Source organism: Protobothrops mucrosquamatus, unplaced genomic scaffold, assembly GCF_001527695.2.
Source record: "Protobothrops mucrosquamatus isolate PMUCROS unplaced genomic scaffold, P.Mucros_1.0 scaffold1659, whole genome shotgun sequence".
NCBI lineage: Eukaryota > Metazoa > Chordata > Lepidosauria > Squamata > Viperidae > Protobothrops > Protobothrops mucrosquamatus.
The window spans coordinates 376980-397715 of record NW_015387816.1 but is presented as its reverse complement, the minus strand read 5'-3'; the positions used below and the strand labels follow the sequence as shown (position 1 = coordinate 397715).

Genomic DNA, 20736 nt, shown 5'->3' with positions numbered 1-20736 from the left:
CCTTTGAGGTTTCTAGAAAAAACATATCTCATACAAATGTAGCTCATCTGCACGCAGATATATACAGCAGAGTTAACTCTCTTTAATAACCTGAATTATCTCAATCCTGCAGAGTGTCCTTATGTGGCTTTGATTTTATAGTATCAGAACTGCGTGGAAGGAACCAAATGAAAACAGAAAATAAAGGGCAATCAATATTTAATTTTGCTAATCCTCTATAACTACTCACTCCCTGCTCAAAGCAAGTTTCTAACAAGAGTTTCTGATTTATCTACCAAAAATACTCTTCCTCAGTTGATTCTACTCTAGGTCCCAACTATTTATTAATTACTGTTTTTAAATATGCTATGAGTGAAACATGTTTGTATTTAGATGCAATTTTATAATTTGAGAATTTAGAGTTGAGTTGCCAAATATTAGGTAATATGTTTTTTATTTAAGTTCAAAAAATCACTTTATGACTTTTTTAGTTTTTCATATCTTCTAACTACTCAGTTCATATTTTACTTTGTGGTAATCCTTTTATAAAATATTGAAAATCAACAAATTACGCCTTGTTTTATACAGGAATGATAATCTTAAATTAGAGAGACTTGAAGCCCAACTAAAGGCGTGCCACTGCAGAATTCTTCTTTCAAAAGCAAAGGTATGGATTATGATCAATTAGTGATCAATTCAGCAATTAGTTTTGCAAAAACTTAACATAGCTGATAGAACTTAATTATTTTTTTTCCCACTAGCCTTCGGTGTTGGCACTTTCAATAATGGCCCTAGAAGCTGAAAAGAAGAAAGTGCCAGAATTGGTTGAAATAATACAGTGTCTCCGAATACATTCCAAGGTAGGCCATAATTAAATATCTCTTTGATGTCCTCACTAACTTTGAATTAACTTTTGTTAATTCATCATAGAAATATGATGACTATTTTTTTATGCTAGATGTCATCCACAGGTTGCTTTCTTTTAAAAATGTTTGGGTTAGTTAGATTAGAAGAGGACGGAAATAAGTATGTAGGTGGCAAGAGAAATGGAATAATTTTCAGGAGAATCCTTGCTGACAGTTTCAGGAAATATATTTTTGAAGGTATTTCAAGTTTTTGTTAGGAGGCACAATTTCAATCCCTGGCAAATAGTTTTGATAATGGTGGTTATTTTTTAAACATTAAAATAACTTCTGTGGTTTAACTCTCGTCATAGCAAATAGTGCAGCTCAGCAGATCTCATGGTTTAATTACTTGTTGAATGGAATGGAGAAGCTGGCTAGAGCTCCAATCAGAAAGTTTCTTAGTGCCTCTCTATTGCTCAGCAGAATGGTAGTTAAAGGGCAAACCTGACATTAGAAAAAGGGATATACTGTAGTTCCTGGATTAAGGGTATTGATATTTGGGCAGTGGTGAAGAGCCAGCAGAGTATGAATGTTATGAATGAAAACTTCTACAGCTTACAAGTTTAGAAACCTTTTTGTGGAAATATGATGAGGTTCATAGACTAATTCATAGACTATCCATGATTTGTTGAATTAGCCACACAATGTGTTCCAATATAACACACTAAGCAATCCTTATTTTCCAGATCACATTATATTACATTGTGTGTATGTTCATGGATTTTACTTTAGTTGATCCATCTGGTTATATAAAAGTTCATTCTTAGATTACAGTATAAGAAACCTTTTTTTAAGACTGAAATCTTAAATGGTAATATCAAAAACATCAGGGCTTTGAAGAAGACCTGCATTTCCTAAAGACCAAATGGAGAATATTTCAACTTTTAAAACTAGTCATAAACTGGTCATTTATTTCTCTCAGAGTATTTGGAAAATTGAGATTATTCAATTTGCTGCAATGAAGAATTGAGTGGATTAAATTGTAAGAAACATACTGGCAAGTTCATGTTTCTGGACACAATTCAAAATATTTGTTATGACTTTTAAATTCTTAATTTGGATTGAAGCTATTTAAATAATATTCCTTCTTATGAATGTATTTAAATCATTAATATCTTTTGGAAGAGAATATCTTTTTTTTAACTATTAGAGATAAATTTGGTGAGAGTATGAGAAAGACCTTTTCAGTTTCATTTTATGGACTATATGAATGAATGAATAAATTTTATATGTGTGTGTATGAATATATTGATACATAAATTTTAACTCCTATTTTTTTCTTTGATGCATAACTATTTCATTGTAAATCAGTAACTTAACACTGAAGTCTCCTTTTTGAGAAATTTATTTGAAAACATACTGCTTTCTTTTACATTTTTCCCCCTAGACACTGATATATTGCATACAGTACTGTAATTATTTTTTTGTCCCTCATAACATTTATTTCTAGTGAATCTTCATTCTAGAATTCTCTTTTTAATTATTTACCTAAAACATCTTGCACATAATTTTTTATGACAGGTACTAATAATTAATTGTCAACCTGCTTGCATTTTGGTGTATTTTTCTTCAATAAATCAGTTTTTAACCTTATATTTATATTTCCAGAATTTTATAGTAAAAAAAATTATTGACAACCTGAAATCCTCTTAAATAAACTGAAATTATGCATTGAATAAGCATTTTTAAACTTGCATGATAAAAGTGTGTCAGTCATTATGTGTTACCTGATCATCAACATGCATTGATTGCTCATGAGCGGTACTGAGTGGTTTTAATTTCCCCCCTTTTTTTCTATAGATAAATAGTAGAGAATTTTCCTTTTGGAAAGAACTTGTATCAAAGTGCCTCTCAGAATATTCCTCAAGCAAATGTTCCAAGCCAAGTGGACAAAAGCTAAAATGGATTGTGTCTGGTCGCACAGCCCGGCAACTGAAACACAGTTATTATAGAATTGCCCATCTTCCCACAATCCCAGAAACTGGTCCCTAAAAGGTGAATTTTCTAAAAGTGTTTTTGACTCGTCTGAATTTTTGAGTTGAAATAAAGATAATGTAAAAGTTGCAGCAATCTTTTTAGGAATCTGAAAAATATAACTTTGTATGAACAAAAACATATGTTTATATGGTTCAGAAAAAAACTAATCAGGTATTTGTAAGGAAAACATGTTGAAAACCTACTGAAATCTAGTGTCAGTTTTATATTCTCAAGTTTCCTAATGTGCTTCATTTATACAGGCAGTTCTCGCTAAGTGACTGCTCTTTTTAGTGACCGTTCAAAGTTACAAAGGTGCTGAAAAAGTACCTTAACTTAGTTCCTTCAAATTAACGATTATCACAATGTCTCTGCGATCAGATGATTGTCATTTGAGAGTTTCACAGCAGGCTTTCAACAGAGTCTGGAGAAGCTAGCAGTGAAATCACAAGTTGTGGTTACGTTATGTCTCACTTAACAACTGCATTACATAGGTATATAGTTGCCAATCCTAACTGCACTTTGTGAGCATTACCCATCTCAATCCTTTTTATGCTAATATACTTGCCTGCATTCTTCAGTTTAATATGGCACAAAAAGCTATTCACAGTAGATGGACATTTAATAGTCAAGAAGTAAAGCGCTAAACTATGAGAAATATAAATGTTGAGTTTTCTTATTACTTGTATGCATGTAAATGTACTTTCATACATAGAGTCCTCCCTTACCGAATGCTGGTTTGGTTAAGACCAGTTTTTGAACTTGCCATCACACCACCCCAATGGTCATGTAATTGTGATTCAGGTGCTTAGCACCGTCACACATTTACAATGGTCACAGCACCCCACAATCATGTCATTGCCATTTGCAACCTTCACAGCCAGCCTCTGACCAGCAGAATCAATGGAGAAGCAGGCTGGAAGCTGCAAGTCTGGTCATGTCTTGCTTAATAACTCACAGTTGAAATTAATTTTGTAAGTGGGTTGTGAGGTTTCATTTCATGACTGAGTTTGCATAGCAAAAGATTTGTTGATCCCCAGTTGTGGTCAGCAAGTGAAGATTACTTGTAATCTTAAAGACCTTAAGTAATGGGAGAATAGAGTTCATCTTTGCAAAACCAGGAACCTTTCAGATACTTTAAACTTTCATTCCAGCAATGCCTTGCTGACAGGGTTATTGCTATCCATGACAGTGCACTCAGCAAAGATTACAGTACAGAAAGTCCTTGACTTATGACCTCAACAGCCCCAAATTTATGTTGCTAAGTGAAGACAGTTAAGTGAACTTTGCCCATTTTACGAACTTCCTTGCCATAGTCAAGTGCATCACTGCAATTGTTAAGTTAGTAACATGATTGTTAAGTGAATCTGGCTTCCACATTGACTTTGCTTGTCAGAAGGTTACAGAAGGTGATCACATGACACTGCAACCATCATAAATGTGAGTCAGTTGCCAAGCATCTAAATTTTGACCATGTGACCGTGGGGATGATACAACAGCCGTAAGTGTGAAAAACTTTCCTAAGCCACTTTTTTTCAGTGGTATTGTAACTTTCTAACAGTCACTAAATGAACTGTTGTAAGTATAGGGCTACCTGTGATATAAACAGTGAAATAGTCAAAAATGGGAATCTTCAAAAGAGAGAAATTCCTGTTTGTTTTTTTAGAACACACTACTTGTAAACAACACTAATTCACTCCACTTTTGCATAAGTGTACTGTTACAATATTAATTTTCAAATTTCCTTTGATTTAGTGGTAATCCTGAAGAAGAGTGGATGGGACATTGTTTGGCAACATATGTTCAATCAACAAGGATATAAGCTTTCCTGTGCTGAAACAGAAATTGTTGGATTCTTCTGACCTGATTTCATGTTAAACTTCAACCACACTTATGCCTCTGAACTATATACCGTATAGCCTGTTGCCACAAGACTGTTTTTAATCCACTCAAAATTTTTTAATAGAACTAAAGACTTTTTTTTTGTAAAGGAATGCTTGGGTCTAAAATACCAACAAGTCAGCTACTTTTGTTTTGATCTACTCTCTGGAAATGTGAAAACGTGAGTCATCGTAGAACTTGATCCTGAATAGTTCTTCTGTATACTTGCACTTCTGAACTAAATGGTGGTATAAAATGAACATAACCATCACTAAACTAATAAAATATACACACAGTTTCTAGGAAGAGTAGTAACATTACTAAGAGAAAGAAAATTGCTACATCTGATTCATGGTAATGGTAATAATGATTGAGAAATGGTGTTAACATAAAATTCCAAATTAATCCAAAATTAGATAATTCCTTTATACTGTGATTCACATTAGAGGTGAATCTAATCTAATGAAAAATATATTGGCCCTAGATCACACTGACTGCAAGTGCCAAATCTAATGGTCTGTATCTACAGTGTGTTAACATAAAGAATACATTTTTAACAAGTATCATTACAGTTCAGATTCTAGCAAAGTATATTTGAAAGAAGTTGGAAAGTACATTATATTCACTGGAAATTAAAACTGTTTAAAGAATGCAAGTCAGGCACCAGCTGAGAATGTGGGCAATGTCTAAAAATAGAATTAACATTTTAGATTTTGCCCATAGTGTTTCACCCCGGTCTTTAGTTCTGCTTGCATGTACCAAAATTGGTGAGACAAATTTAAGCATTTCACTGCTTAAACTTCTCTGGTCTGGATTAAACTTTTTTTTACTCTATTAGAAGTGCAAAAGTTCTGTGTTTATATTAAGCATATATTTAGGGGAATGTGACTGGCTTTGGATTGGTATCAAGCTTTCAGTAAAACATTGTGTTAAATGGATTTCAAAGCACATAATTTAGTGGTGTGCTACCTTAAGCAGTTTTAATTATCTTTTCAACTTGAGAATGTATTCTACCATAATGTGTACTGCATTGTTCAGCCCAAATTAGAATAGATTTTACTTAGGAAGAATTTTTGGAGCTGACTGGAAAGATAATGCAGCAATTCTTACGTTTTTAATTTTAGCACATATACCGTTGGTGTAATTTCATATTGCCTTAATGACTCACTTAAAGCTGACTGGCTTGTATTTAGAATCAAAGTAAGAAATTTAGGAAAATGACTACAATTACAGAAACCTGAAGACTTGTTTTTGGTTTAACCCAGCATTTGGACAAACCATTTATTTCTACCTCATTGCAAGCTGCTCTTCAGAACAAAACTGATGGGATATTTCCTCAGTCTATCATTTTTTATGGACATTATTAAATTGAATAATTGTATCTTAACATGCCTTTAGTATTTGAAGATTGAAACTGAACAATATTTAAGATGTTTACGATGTCAAGAAGGAACAAACTTGTTATCAAAATGTCCTATTATGCGTGTAAGCAACAAGAGTACCTTTCAATAAAACACATTGAAATGGAATTGCATGACTTGATTTGTTGGCCTTGGATTGTGAAAGTAACTTTCTTAAAAGAAAAATCTTTTCCAAAATATGTTGATATTTACTGTGCTTTAAACAAGGCTATATGTTGAGATATGTATGGCTGTTTACAAGACCTGGCTATGCCGGGTCAGACACATACCTGGAACACTCTTTGCCAGCAATGTGTAGCCCACCTTTGATGCTCTTGCAGCTATTGCAAAAAAAACCAACTTGTTTTTCAGAAAAAAATATTTTTGCAGCCTGATGAGTTGATTACATCACAGATGGGCTTTCGGGAACTTACCTTGTCTATAGAATATATCAGATCAACTAACCTGGATTTGGAAAAGGGTGTTGGGTGACTTAAGTCAGATACTCTGGTCCTAGATTATGGATAGCAATAGCACTCACTTATATACCACTCCATATTGCTTTACAGCCACTCTGAGCAGTTTACAAATGTTAGCATATTGCCCCCAACAGTCTGGTTTTCATTTTACTGACCTTGGAAGGTTGAGTCAACCTTGCGGTGGTCAGGATCAAACTCCAGACTGTGGACAGTTAGCCTGCAATACTGCATTCTAACCACTGCACCAATGGTGGTTAGATGTTTTGGATTTCAGCTTCTAGTCATCTTAGTCAATATGGCCAAGAATAATAAAATATATCTGGAAGTCCCCAGATGTTACTAGCCTAGATTTAATGCATTTAGTTAAGAGCACCAATTTGGAACCCTACTTGTAGAGAATGGTAATATCATGTACAACTGCATTCAAGGATTTAAGCTCTCATGTTCAAATAGTACATTTCTGTGAATACCACTTTGCCTGCAAATCTGAAGGTACACTTATCGCATATTTTCAATAATATTCATCTAGGGATTGAAAAGATCATTCCAAAATCTTCATACTTTTGTTTCCTGTGAGCACATCATGGTTTGAAGATCATTGCCTTGTTGAAATTGTTTCCAATATCCTCAGATAAGTACTATTATTTGTGAGAATGTTACTTGGTTTAGTGTATGTATTTTTCCTTTCCTCATGCTTTGTATTTCAAGTCTTCTTTAGGCATACAAAATCAATTTTATTGATCCCATTTCCTCAATTTATATAAACAATACAAGTTCTGTTTGTGGCATCTTAATAGCTGAAATAGCAGCCTTGAATTCTTGGCAGACAAAACACTTAACGAACCCTGGCAATGTACAATTAAAACATACTATAGAACAAACTGAGGTAGTTTAAATCTTTTTAAAACATGAAAATTACTACTTCACTTAACTATAGATAACTAAACATGTCTAAGCATAAAGATACAAAAATTATAGATAGAGTACATGTGGTTAGGGAATGAATCAGACTACAATTAACTCTCATTCTGTTAATTGGATGAGTAGATATATCGTATTTTTCCATGTATAAGACACTATGTTTTCCTGCAAACACCGTTCAAAAATCAGGTGTGTCTTATACAAGTGCAGCGTCTTATACACGAAAAAATAGTAACCTCTGCAGCTCAGGGCATGCCTGTGTGGGTTCTTTACATGCCGCTGCCATGCCGCCTGGTGCCGGTGTCAAGTCCGTGGGCTTTCCACTAACAGGAGGGAGGAGGGGGCAAGATCGTTGGATGGCAGCGTCCGGAGGCAGCAAATGGGACCAGCAGCATGGATAGCAGCGGCAGCCCTTTCCCTCCCTCATACCTGTATGCTGGCTGGGGACCCTGTGGAACGCAGCTGCAAGGCTGCCCTGCTCAATAATAGTGGCCAGCCGAACTTCCGGATTTGCCAGCTCAGCTGTTTGGTGCTCCATCGAACAGCTGATCGGCGTGGAGAAACGGAGTTTAAAACCTGCCTTCGCTTCCCTTGCCTTGCTGTCATGCTGGTGGTCATGCCGGTTTGTTTACCAGCATCGGAAGGCTGCTGCTGTGAACTGACTATGCATGCTCATTGTGCCGAATGCTGGTTAAGTGGGTGGGGAGTGGGGCCGGCCGGGAGGCGTCTATTTAGAGAGCTGGGAGGCGGTTGCTCCCAGCGCTGACTTTGTTTGCTGTAAGCTTGGAATACGCATGCCAGAGCATCTTATACAAGGGTGCATCTTATACATGGAAAAATACGGCATGCAAGCATAAAACAAAGTGTGACACAACTATTAGAATTTTTAATTACATATGATGTATGTTCTTCCTTCTTACATATATAAACAAAAGATATATGCTATGTTGTCCAAGTAAATTTCCAATCACTGAATGAGAATTCAGCTCATTTTTTGTCCATATATATCCTAACATATACCCTAACATGTTGGAGCCAATTTGGGATGCAAAAATGAGCTATTTGAGTAGTCCAAATAGCATCACTGGATACAATCCAGATCTTTATATCTTTATGTTACATGCTTGTCTATAAATCACACCTTAGGCTGCAGAAAAACATAAGTACCAGTGTAAGCAGAACTATCTTTCATGAAAAAGTTACACATGCTTTAATTATTCTATGAAGTGTTCCAGACAGTTTGATATGTAACACAAAGGTGCCCATAGTCAAAACAACAAAAGTCAAAAATCTTCTTTGGCATGGAATAGCTAAAATGGTTGTCTGAATTTCATTAAGAGAATGTACACCCTGGAGCTCCTGTTATAAAGTAAGTCAGGGATAAATTTATGAACACTAAATGGCTTTACCCAAGGCTATCGTATTGCATGTTATGGTTTGACTGACAGTACAATTTGATACAAAATTATGGAAGATGTTAATTATACCAGATTTTAACATTAGTAGTTTTAATGACTCTTCTAAGTAAAATACAGTGTTGGAATTGGCTTAATACAAATTTTCAGAATGGCAAATCCTGCCTTCAAAATGTGTTCTTATACCACACAACAATGTATTTGAAAATATAATTTCAAAGTTTATTTTAGTTATTTGACAGTGGAGAAAGCCAGAGCATTTAGGAAGTAATGTTTTTTATTTATCTGCTTTGCCAAAGAATAAGCCAGATCACAGACTTTCAAAAAAAAATATTACTAGCATATCAATAAACTATTTGAAGTGTAACAACTGAAACTGTATGCTGTTAACCTTGCACAACAGTGTCATCATACAAATAATTTTGATCGGAGTATGCATGAAATGTCATTTTTAATTACTGTTAGTGCAAGTCTGGTAACAATCATTATTTTATGGTTTAAGGTTGTTCAGAAGAAAACCAGTAAGCTATTTTGAAGCTTAATGTTTTGCACTTTGTAGAAACTGGAGGAAATATAGCTGAAAGGACACACTATCTTTCAAGACTAGAAAAGTCTGGCCCTCCTTTGGTATAATTTCCAGAAATTTCTGCTCCACTGAAGTCAAATCCAGGGTTCTGCAAGAGAAGGCATAGCATTTTATTTATACTCTTGCTGAATATGCTTACTGGGATATATTTCAAACTAAGACTACACAGAATTCTGTTATGTACTCTTCTTAACATTTTCCATTTACTGTATTAGCACCTGAAAAACACAAATAACTTTAAATTACCTGTATATATTTTTATTTATTTCATAATATTTATAACCTACACGTATCCAAATGCCATTTGTATTTCTTCCATCGTCCCCTCGTTTTTCTTTTAAATAAAGCTTAATGTAAAAACAACCAGCTGTGCTCTAGCAACATTAGTAACACATTTGAAATCCAAATTAAATTTCAGAATGTATTTAAAGTACATTCCATGAGTCTTGATCCTGGTAAATTAATATAGGACGTCCGATAACAGTATATGATGTATATGATAATTATTTCCTGATATAGGTGGTCTATAAATATGATATATTCAAATTAATTTTGATTTGTTTATAAAGCCTTGTCTATGAAATAGTGTTTTAAATGAAAATAGCACTTAGCAATAGCACTTAAACTTATATACTGTTCCATAGTGCTTTATAGCACTCTCCAAGGGGTTTATGAGCATCAGCATATTGCCCACAACAATCTGGGTCCTCCATTCTCCTCAGAAGAATGGAAGGCTGAATCAGCTTGAACCAGTCAGGATCGAACTCCTAGTTGTAGGTAGTTTGCAATACTGCATTCTAACTACTGGGCCACCATTGTTTTACAATATGGGTAATATCTATTGACTTGCCTCTCTCTGGAACCTTTCTAATGTAAGCTTCCTTTGCATTTGGTCTTGAACCCATGGATCAGCAGCATACTCATTCTCAAGCAGGGAACTCCAACAGTTTCCAGCATCACGGTTGGTTTTTGTCAAGGTGATTCGTATCAATTTCTGATCCTCTTTTCAAATGAAAAAAACAACAACACTGGATTTATTCACAATTATCTTTGGAACAATTATTTGAAAGAAGAGGATGATTAGGTGGATAGACTCAATTACAGAACAAAGAGTAGGCTGTTAGAAAACAAGATTGAGGACAAATTATCCTGGAGAAAATCTATCTACGTGATCCCTAAGATTCAGCACTAATTTGATGGTATATAATCATAATAAATGTTCATATTTTGAACTGTAAGAAAGTGCAACACAAATTATGTAGACCATCCTCATTAGTTTTCCAGAGTGAAGGGACAGGGTCTAATGATAGAGATTAACAACTGCTTTCCTTTTATTTTAAAAAACCTTGAGAAAAAGAAAATGATGGTGATGATGTTTATCCATTCAGCCTCATGTCTGACTCTTGATGATTCTATGGGCCAGATCTCTCCACATCTTTTGATCTTGCACTACTTCTTTAAGTTTTTCCATGTTCTGGTTGCTGTCAGCTTTGATGATGTTTAATTACCATGTTCTCTGGCGGCTTGCTTTGCTTTTATCATTAACTCTTCCAATTGCTTTCTCTAGTGAATTCCCTCATGACATGGCCAAAATAAGTGAGACAAGATTTGTGATTTTGCCAAAAGGGAAAAATGGTAGCCAAAATTACATCTCCCATGTCCTTACAAAATATCATTTTCCATGTGATTTTTAAAAAATAATTAAAAATTCAAACTAATATAAAACTATATTGTTATGTAAAGTTCTCTGAAACACAGATCTTACCTAGTGTCCAGGTTGCTTCATCAGCTATTGTAGAGTCAAACAGATTACCCTGAAAAAAAAATTAAAAATATAAAACCTATATTTCAAAAGCAAATATTATAGATTTATAATATTTGAATATCACAAATTGATTACAGAAATACTGTAGTTTTGCATATAATTTTGTAAACTTTACTAAATATTAGATTTAGTAGCACATCAAAAACATCATTTAAAACTTGGAAATATAAATATTGACAGTTAAATTTGAACATCGATTTGCTTATAAAGGTTAAATGTAAAGATAATTAAGATATATATAAGCTAAAAATCTATTAATGTAATAAATATGTTTTTACTTAGTGGTAATAATAAAAACTATTAGCTTAAATATGAGATAGTGGATATTAAGAGAAAAAGAGAGGAAGTATTAAATGTTGAAATAAGAGAAATTTTGGTTACTAAATTTAAGATATTTGGAAATTACCAGAAAATAAGAATGTTATATTGTATTATTATTTGATGTAAGATGATGAGAATTCAAATAGATAAGACGTGTATCCTGAACATTAGATCTTGTGGTGAATCATGATAAAGGGAATTGGGGTTATTTAAAATTTGGAAATTATAAATATTGGACGTTGAATTCGATTATTGATGGGAAACTAAAAACTGATTAGGACATTGATTGTCTAAAAGGATTGAATGTTAAAGTAACTGGGATATGTATAGATTAAAAATTACTGATAAATGTAAGAAAATTATTTTTATTTAGTCGATGTAATAAGAATTGTATCAGTTTAAATATGAGACAGTAAATACCAAGGGGAAAAGAGAGGAAATATTTAATGTAATAGTTTGAGATCTGTACTAAAGATCTCAGTTCAATAACTTGTATGTTATTGAATTATTGATCAACTTAGATGCCACGTTGCTTTTCAAATATTTAAATGTAAAATTAGAAAATCAATAAAATTTTCTAAAAAAAAAGGTCAGCTTGCTTAACAGTACAATTATTGCATAAGAGAAGGTCACTTTTTTTATAGATTTGGCTATTTTAATTGAGGCCTTCAAGATTCTAATATATTAAAATTCCAACCTTAATTACGACCATTTATTTTTCTTGCACTTGAACTCTATCCTGCTAAAAATGGGGGAAGTTTTAATTCCAAATTGCATCCCCTTTGGAAAGCAGAAAGAAATGATTAAGTAGCCAACTGCTTAGTGACACCTAAGGTTATAGACAGGTTTTTAATTCTAAAGCCATAATTCCAAAGATAAGGAATGAATCAGCACACACACTGTGCAGCACACAACGGTTGCTGGAATTGGGTATGTCTAGTTTAACGAAGAGAAGGACGAGGGGGGACATGATAGCAGTGTTCCAATATCTCAGGGGCTGCCACAAAGAAGAGGGAGTCAAGCTATTTTACAAAGCGCCTGAAGGCAGGACAAGGAGCAACGGGTGGAAACTAACCAAAGAGAGAAGCAACCTAGAACTAAGGAGAAACTTCCTGACAGTTAGAACAATTAACCAGTGGAACAACCTGCCTCCAGAAGCGGTGAATGCACCAACACTGGAAGTTTTTAAGAAAAAACTGGACAGCCATTTGTCTGAAATGGTATAGGGTTTCCTGCCTGAGCAGGGGGTTGGACTAGATGACCTCCAAGGTCCCTTCCAACTTTTATCATCATTATTATTATTATCATTATTATTACTCCCTCCAGTCACATGACTGTAATCTGGGTGCTTGGAAATGTGTTCACACTTACAACCGGTTGCCAAGTGCCCCATGATCATGGGATCACCATTTGTAATCTTCTTCACTGGTTTTCCCAGAACATCATTGGGGAAGCCAGCAGGGAAGGTTACAACCGGCTGCTGCCTGCCAAGAGGACTCTCTCTTGTTTCTGGGCTGGTTGAAGGACTTCCTTCCAAAGAATTCCAACTTTGTGGATTTCAGCAGGCAGGATTTTCAGTTCCTCAGTTGAGAAGCAATGTGGGTAAGATAGGGAGCACAAGGTGGTTGGGGGAAGCCCTAGGAAGTCCAGTGCAGGCTGTGCATAAGTGTCCCTTTACATGGGCGATAAGAATCCTTTTTGAATTTCGGCAGGGAGGATTTTCATCTCATAAGCAAAGGGAGACTCACATGTGGCCTGTGCAAAGCCTCCCCCAACCCCAAAGCAGGCCTGTTCCCTACCTCAGACTATCTCTGCTTAACATCCTACAAGCTCACTTAACAATGCAACCAAAAGTGCTGGGATTGTGGTCACTTAGCAAAACAGTCACATGACATCTTAAAAACTTTATTTATTTATTCAATGGATGAGATTCCAATCCCAATTGTGGTCATAAACTGAGGACTACCTGTAGCACAAATGTTACATTTTCATCAACTTGTCAAGACAGACTGGCATCTAAAAAGATTATACAACACAAATATTATTTATTCTTCTAACTGTATTCTTAGCTTTACTGTTGGGAGTTTTTTCCGTCAATGATAGACTAGGAATCTGAATTTTCTGCCTAAGATAGGAGATAGATAGGAGACTGAGAATCTTTTATATACAGTACTCAAGATGAGAGTAGGGCAATTAGCCAGTCTGTTCCAGAATTCTAAATATAATCTGTGTACTTAGATATTTTTTTTATTAATCAATGTGTCCAGTCCACAAGTTCCCTTGAGATAGTCCCTGCAGTCTTCTTGCAAGGTGGCTTTCAGAAGTGGCTTGTCACTCCCTCCTTCCTAGGGCAGAAAGAGAGAGTGATGGGTTCAAAGTCACCCAGTTGGCTTCATGCTTAAGGCAGAACTAAAACTCACAAACTCCTGATTTCTAGGGGAAATGATAAAATGATGATAAAAAGTGATTTGCTGGCAAATCCCTTCCGAAATCGTGCCAACAAAACTGCAGGACATTATCCAGGCAATCACCCGGAGTCAAGATTGACTTGAAGACACACACCCTCTCCCCGCCCCCCCAAAAAAAGTGTAGTATAGTAGAGCAGAAGCAATAAGCAAAACTCAATACGAGACCACGCAGCAATAAGTCTGCGCTACGCTCTCCCATGTCACATCGTGAGGACTAAACCGAACCAGCATGGAAGGAATTGCTCTCTCTCTCTCTCTCCTGTTTTGCAGAGGTACCTTGAGCACCTCCTTCCCCGCTACGGTCAAAGCCAGGTGCCGGCTCTTCAGGCTGCATTCCACGTCCCGCGCACGGGTCCCTTGCGGCACGTTCACCTCGAGGAAGACCTCTTCTATGGTTTGGTACCAGCAGCCCCAGGGAGTGGCGCAGGGCACCAGCCCGCTCCGCTCTTCGAACGGCGCAGACATCCACTTGGCTGTCCAAGCTTGGAAAAAGACGCATGCGCCTTTGCGCGGCTGCCGCTCGTCCGATCTCCTCGCCCGTCTTCGGAACTATTCCGGTAGAAACCGCGGGGGGGGGGGGGCGAGGCCAAGCGTGCCAGGCTTCCGCCAGCTTCTTACGACACCGCCCATAGAACTAGAAGCGGGAGAAAAAGTGTAGAGTGCGTGGTGATAGCGTTTCACAACTAATTACAATCTACCATTTTGGGTGGGAACAGCTGGTTCAAGTTTCTAGTTGTTTTCTCTCAATGTGTTTTCATTTTATTAATGAAAAAGCCTTAAGACAAGCAATACGACAGCCTGTCGAGAACTACAGAGAGACAATACGGGGAACTGAGACTGAGAAAGCCCCACTGCTACCCGGCACATTTGGTAAATTTGTTTGCCCAGTGCTAGTAAAAAAGGAACAGGCGTAGATATACGAGTCGCTTTAAAATAAAATCACATTTAATTTTGCTGCTCACACAGACCAACAAGATTTTGCGTGAAGAAAGGGTTTACAAACAATGTTTCAGTCCTATAATCATCTACGTTATTCTTGACCGAGAGATGTTTTGGAGTTCAGTTCCCAAAATAATTGACTGGCCAGCAGATTATGAGAATTCAAACAGGATTAACCTGAAAGTAAAAAGATGCCAAGCTCGGAAATATAAATCCACAATCCAGTTGACCTGTTGGAAACTGCATTCTATGTGCACAGTATAAAATGTATTTTTATTTGACAACATACAATATATTATTGACAACCGGACACGCCGTAGGTTTATACTTAGGAAAAACAACAAGTAGGGTCTAAAATATGTTAAATATTCATTTTACTTTACAGCCTCAAACTATCAATCATTTATGTTCATATTTCCTTGCACTCAGTATGGGAGTCTAAAATCATATCGCACCATTCCTAGCTTCGCAATCTCTATTATTATCTATTACCTTTTACTATCTATCTATTACCTAATTATCTATCCGCCCTCCTACGGCGCAAGCTCCACCGTGGACCCCTGATTTGTTGACCAATTCGCCGGTCGAATTCTCCCATTGGCTGATTCGGGCGTGCCTTAAAGCGGGCGGGATCCTGTTCAGTTTTTGAATTTGTTCTGTTCGTTCTGGGTGTGGGAAGTTGCAGGCTGGTTATGTCGTTTCCGAAGGCTCCCATCAAGCGCTTCAATGAGGCACCAAGTAAGTGAATGGTTTTGTTTTGTTTTTCCAGAGGCTGTGGTTGCTCTTCTGAACGAAAAGATCTTTAAAAATATATTTTTCGAGCAGGATGGAAAATTTGCGCGAGAACACCTCTCCGTCCGCGTTACTTTGCTGCACTTCTGTGCAACCTTCTGTCTCCAAAATAATCGTAAATTGTATGAAGTTCCGTTCCTGAGATATTTGGGGTATCATTCTATCACCATTTCCTTCCTTTATCATGTAATAAGACAACCTTCCCCAATCCAGAGCTTTCCTAATGAAGTGGATTATAATTTCCATTATCGCCAGCCAGCATTACCATTGGCTGCAAAGTAACAGGGTAGTAAAGCATTGTTGGAAAAAAAACTTGGAATTGCTTGGCTTACATGTAACATTCTAATGCACTAGGATAGAGCTATTATCAATCTACAGTAGTGGCCAAAATTGTGGAAACCTTTTGGGAAAAGTGTACAGTAGAAATGCCACCTTTGGTTAAGTTTTCACCAATTTTTCTTCTAATTTCTTTATAATTGTAGCCTTGTTCACTTAATAATACTATTTTGCATCGCTTTCTGGGCAACCAGTCAACTCTTTGTACCATTACTTTAATTTTATGTTTTACAAGCTCACTAAATGAAAGAAAACAAGAAACCCCAACCAACTTGATAGCGATCAACACTGACAAATGTCCTCCTCTCAGCTTCAATATATGACATCAATAACTGAATCCTACTGTGATCTGATTGGCTCATTGCCAAAACAAGATGACACCTGATTGGCTCTCTAAACACTCATCTTTTCATAGTGAACTATTGCAAACCTCATGAAGAAAAAGGTGGAGATCAAACAGATCATTTATCTGCTGGTGGGTCAGAAGAAAAAAAAAAAGAAAAAGCTATTTCAATAGGAGGGTTAGTGCATCCAGCTCTTGAAGTGATGCAAAAATGGTTCTTATTAGGTTCCTTCCCACCTCTCCAGTCTTCATGTAAACTAACTGACTGAGCAATAGAATTAAATGGAAAGATATGGAAATGTACAGATAGAAAGGTTCGATCATGTTCAATAGTAATCAATAATGAAAGGCCCAGTTAGAAATTTAGGAAGGTAAACATAGCCCCTTTGGAGCTGAATTTAACTCCTGATAATTTCATGGAGGAATTCAATTTGTTATATTGGCAACATTTTACAAGTGGTTTGTTATTGCATTCTGGATTTTTTAAAAATATTCTCAACTTTGATATTTCTTGAGGTTTCTTACTCAGGTTGTAGCCAGATATAACCCTGATTAGTTCCAAGCCAAGATAAGGTCAGAGCTAGATAACAGGGAGTTTCCTGTTGCTTTAATGTCACAAATCCAATGCAATCCTTAGCAGCTGTGCAATTACATTCTAGAGGTCTGGAACGTACCTTTAGTAGTTGAAATCTCAGGAAATATCTTGAATTCTAACTGAATACAAGATTGCTAACAAAATAAATCTTCAAATGAAATTATGTTTTTTCTGAAGGAAGAAATCAGGGTTCCCAATAATTTGTGAAATCTCAGTTGTGTACAATATATTGTTAAACAGATTGCTTATCACTGTCTCTATCAAGGTTGGTGGTATTTTCTCCTTTCTGAGGCATTAATCAATTCCTTAATTAGCCATATAGTCCAGTCTTCAGCCACCCAGCCTGCTGGTAAAATGGGTGGTATATAAATTTAATAAATAAAAATATTGCAGAGGATCTTATTCTTTTTCTTGGAGTCATGAAATCAAAAGAATCTCAGATCAAATTGAGAGATGTTATCCCATTTATGTTACTACCAGTATGAGTGATTTTTGTCTGTGGAGAATTTTACAGCAATCTATAATATTGTTCTGAGCATTTTTCTCTAATAATAAACACATCACCCTGAACTATCAAGAATCTGAAAATGCAATAAGAGCAGAAACTGCATGTTGCCATTTTTATCACCACAGTGCAAACCCAAACATGGGTATGAGCATATTTATTCATGGTCTTCCAGTATAATCTCTTCAGTTGTTTCATCTCCCAAAGCTATTTGACAAGCCAAGGAACCCCTAGGATTAGACACTAGAGAGAGAAAACTATAGGGCCCAATCTGGGTTGGTCACCGGGACCAGAGGTTTAGTCTTCCGAGGTTTCAGACTCTTGCTGGAGTCTATCCTCAGAGAACTTCTTTCTGCCAGAAATGTGTGCTGTGGGCTATTCTATGCATGGTATTTATGTGGTGCCTGGTTGTGTAACTTTTTATTAATTGGAGTGTTGTTGGCTGGCTATTGGCTGTTGTTTCCTTGTGCTGGTAAGTCCTCAACTCCTAAGTACCTGATAAGCTGGTGGTAAATCAGCAGCCCTGTTGATTGACGAGGGGCCCATTTCCCAAGCTTCAATCATTTCCCTGGCTATTTTTGTATCTGCTGGGCCAAGACTTTTAGTAGCTGCGAAACTGAATGTTCATTGCAATGTGAAGCTACCAATGAGATCGGCTCTCATTGATATCAAGGTATGTATATACAGTACTTTTCTCCTGAAGAACTGGTGTAGACTTCGTGTACTGAATTTTTTTTATTCTTGTGTATCTTGACAGTCTGATGTATGAATTACTGAAATTCAAACATAATACATACATATAATGTAAACTTCACAAAATCAATTTCTATACAGTCTTCAAAAGGAGCCTCATTTCAGTCTGTGCTACTATACGTATAAAGATACTAACTTTCAATGTATACATAGTTCTTCCATTTCCCCTTTTATCCCAACCATCAGGGAAAATGATAACAATAATAATTCTTTTTAAGAATTAAGTTTTTTTTAAGAATTAAGAATAAGTATCTATTTTTATTCCATTGCATCATGTCCAATTCTCGGACTCTACCTCAACAAGTCCCTGCTATTTTCTTGGCAAGGTTTTCAGAAGTGGTTTGCCATTGTCTCCCTTGGACTAAGAGAAATGACTACTAGCCCAAGGTCACCCAGCTGGCTTTGTGCCTAAAGTAGAACTCACGGTCTCCTGGTTTCTAGACCAAACTGACTTTCTATGAGTCTAAAAAATACAAACATAATGTACAGTTATGCTTGTTAATACTTGTCAGTGTGCAAATAAGAGTGGGATATGTGCATCAAACAAAGTGTGTGCTTTTTTCCAGCTGGAAGCATAGCATCCCCTCTGGAATAGACCTTGGAAACACTGAGCATCCTTTTTTCCACTCCATTGTCACAAAAATAGATCACACAGCAGTTTGTATTGAGTGCTGTTTGAAAGTTACCTTGCAGAAAAATTATCAGAGAATATAGATATAGATATAGTCCTCGACTTAAAATAGGACTGCCTTTGTGTGTGTACATATATTCTCTGATAATTTGAATGGCCATTATATATATATGTGTGTGTGTGTGAGAGAGAGAGAGAGAGAGAGACCATTCAAAGTTACAACAATACTGAAAAAAGTGACTTATGACCATAATGTTGGGAGTTGAAGTTCACTCATCTTAAAGTTTCTAAGATTGAGAAACACTTCTTTAGAGGTGCCATCAACTTGAGAATTTTTTTGAAATCTTGTGACAAAAAATTCAAACAATATTCTTCCCAAATAGTCCATGGTAGATCATTCAAAAGGATAATGTATTCTTTAAAATAAGCAGGGCTTTTTTTCTCATAGAATGCCCAGAACGGAGTTCCGACACCTTTTTTGGATGGAACCTTGTAGGGTAGGCAAGGCGGGTTGTATGACATGTGTGAGTTCTGGCACCTTTATTTATTTATTTATTTTTAAAAAAAGCACTGAAAATAAGTACTAATTGTATCAAGGTCTCAAGTTATATATTTTTTGGAACAGATACAATTTACCCTCTCTCCTTGTGATGTGGGCATTTCATTAAGAGTTCATAAATATTCTACATTTAATGGAACCACGAAAACGGGAAAAAACCCATAAAATAGACATAGGTTTAAATTAAATAATTTTAATGGATTATTTAAAAAAAAATTAAACTTATTGTAACTGGGGCTCTGACTTTGATTAATATCTGTCTCCTACCCACATCTCTAGCTTGTGCCCCACCACCAGGCTCTTATGATATCAAAACTTCAGACCCATCAAAAGGACCTGTGTCTTTTGAAAAGTCTCATCGATTCAAGATGCAGATGGGTAAGTTACCGAGTTATGAATGGCAGTGGTTTTGCAAAGTTTCTTCATCATCTTTTTACTTATATGTATGGTTACTTGTTTTAATGTTAACCATGTGTCTGGAGATGGTCTATTTCTAATTTACATTGCAGTTTGATAATGTGTAGCACCTGGATGTTGAATAACACCTTATTCACTGGGACCTCTTTTCTGATTTATCTCCTTTGTAACAACTCTCAGCAAACATAGCAGGATTTATTTCCTATAAAATTCTAGGAATTAAGAATTAAGCAGTGAGTGACAAACTAAGTGTCATGGTTCCGATAGATGAAACCCATCAAAAGAACTTCAGGGCAAAATTCTTCCTTAAAGAACATTTTATTTGGGAAACAAAGTATCGGCACTACATAGTTGAACCCAAAAACTAAATTCCCTTCCCCCAGATACAAAGTAACAAAGTACAATTCCCACCCCCAATTAGCTGTCATAAATCACAGGACAGATGATAGAAGGGATATCTAGGGGAGTTAAATTGGATAAAGTTTCATATAAAGAATTACTTTTGCCGGTAGGACAAGACTGGCAACTTAAATCTCTGGGAGATTTGAAACAAGAGAATATTGAATATTCATGGTTTTATTATAGTCCATGAGGTGGAGTTTGGATCAAAAAGTTGGTATTGTAGTACAGGATGTGAATTTGATTAAACAGATTAGAGATCAATCTCAAGCTCATATAAAAAGAATTTATGGTGTATTGGTTGAACTGGACT

The 20736-nt window shown here is 36.0% G+C and overlaps 3 protein-coding genes across 3 annotated transcripts in view; 2 read left to right on the top strand and 1 right to left on the bottom strand.

Moving 5' to 3' along the window:
• CCNG1 (cyclin G1) overlaps window positions 1-6257 on the top strand; it is a 9957-nt gene extending 3700 nt beyond the window's left edge. Inside the window, exons 4-7 of the mRNA XM_015822742.1 lie at window positions 568-646; window positions 741-839; window positions 2685-2879; window positions 4614-6257. Of these exons, the coding sequence (XP_015678228.1) occupies window positions 568-646; window positions 741-839; window positions 2685-2876 (370 nt within the window). The 3' untranslated portion in view covers window positions 2877-2879; window positions 4614-6257. The remainder of the gene's footprint in view (window positions 1-567; window positions 647-740; window positions 840-2684; window positions 2880-4613) is intronic.
• Window positions 6258-8419: 2162 nt separating this feature from the next.
• Window positions 8420-14657, bottom strand: NUDCD2 (NudC domain containing 2). The gene is made up of 4 exons (XM_015822739.1): window positions 14431-14657; window positions 11306-11354; window positions 10391-10542; window positions 8420-9628 (listed from the first exon to the last, which is right to left on the bottom strand). Exons 1-4 carry the CDS (start codon window positions 14617-14619, stop codon window positions 9545-9547), a joined length of 474 nt encoding a protein of 157 aa, XP_015678225.1. The 5' UTR covers window positions 14620-14657; the 3' UTR covers window positions 8420-9544.
• Window positions 14658-15759: 1102 nt separating this feature from the next.
• HMMR (hyaluronan mediated motility receptor) overlaps window positions 15760-20736 on the top strand; it is a 27170-nt gene continuing 22193 nt past the window's right edge. The window contains exons 1-2 of the mRNA XM_015822741.1: window positions 15760-15831; window positions 19887-19985. Coding sequence (XP_015678227.1) covers window positions 15786-15831; window positions 19887-19985 — 145 coding nt within the window. The 5' untranslated portion in view covers window positions 15760-15785. The remainder of the gene's footprint in view (window positions 15832-19886; window positions 19986-20736) is intronic.

Coding starts and splice junctions, on each gene's coding strand:
- NUDCD2 (XM_015822739.1), bottom strand. CDS start 14,619: ATGTCTGCGCCGTTCGAAGAGCGGAGCGGGCTGGTGCCCTGCGCCACT. Junction 11,355..14,430: donor CGGGGAAGGAGGTGCTCAAG/GTACCTCTGCAA, acceptor TTTTTTTTTCAG/GGTAATCTGTTTGACTCTAC. Junction 9,629..10,390: donor TAGAAAGGTTCCAGAGAGAG/GCAAGTCAATAG, acceptor CTTCTCTTGCAG/AACCCTGGATTTGACTTCAG.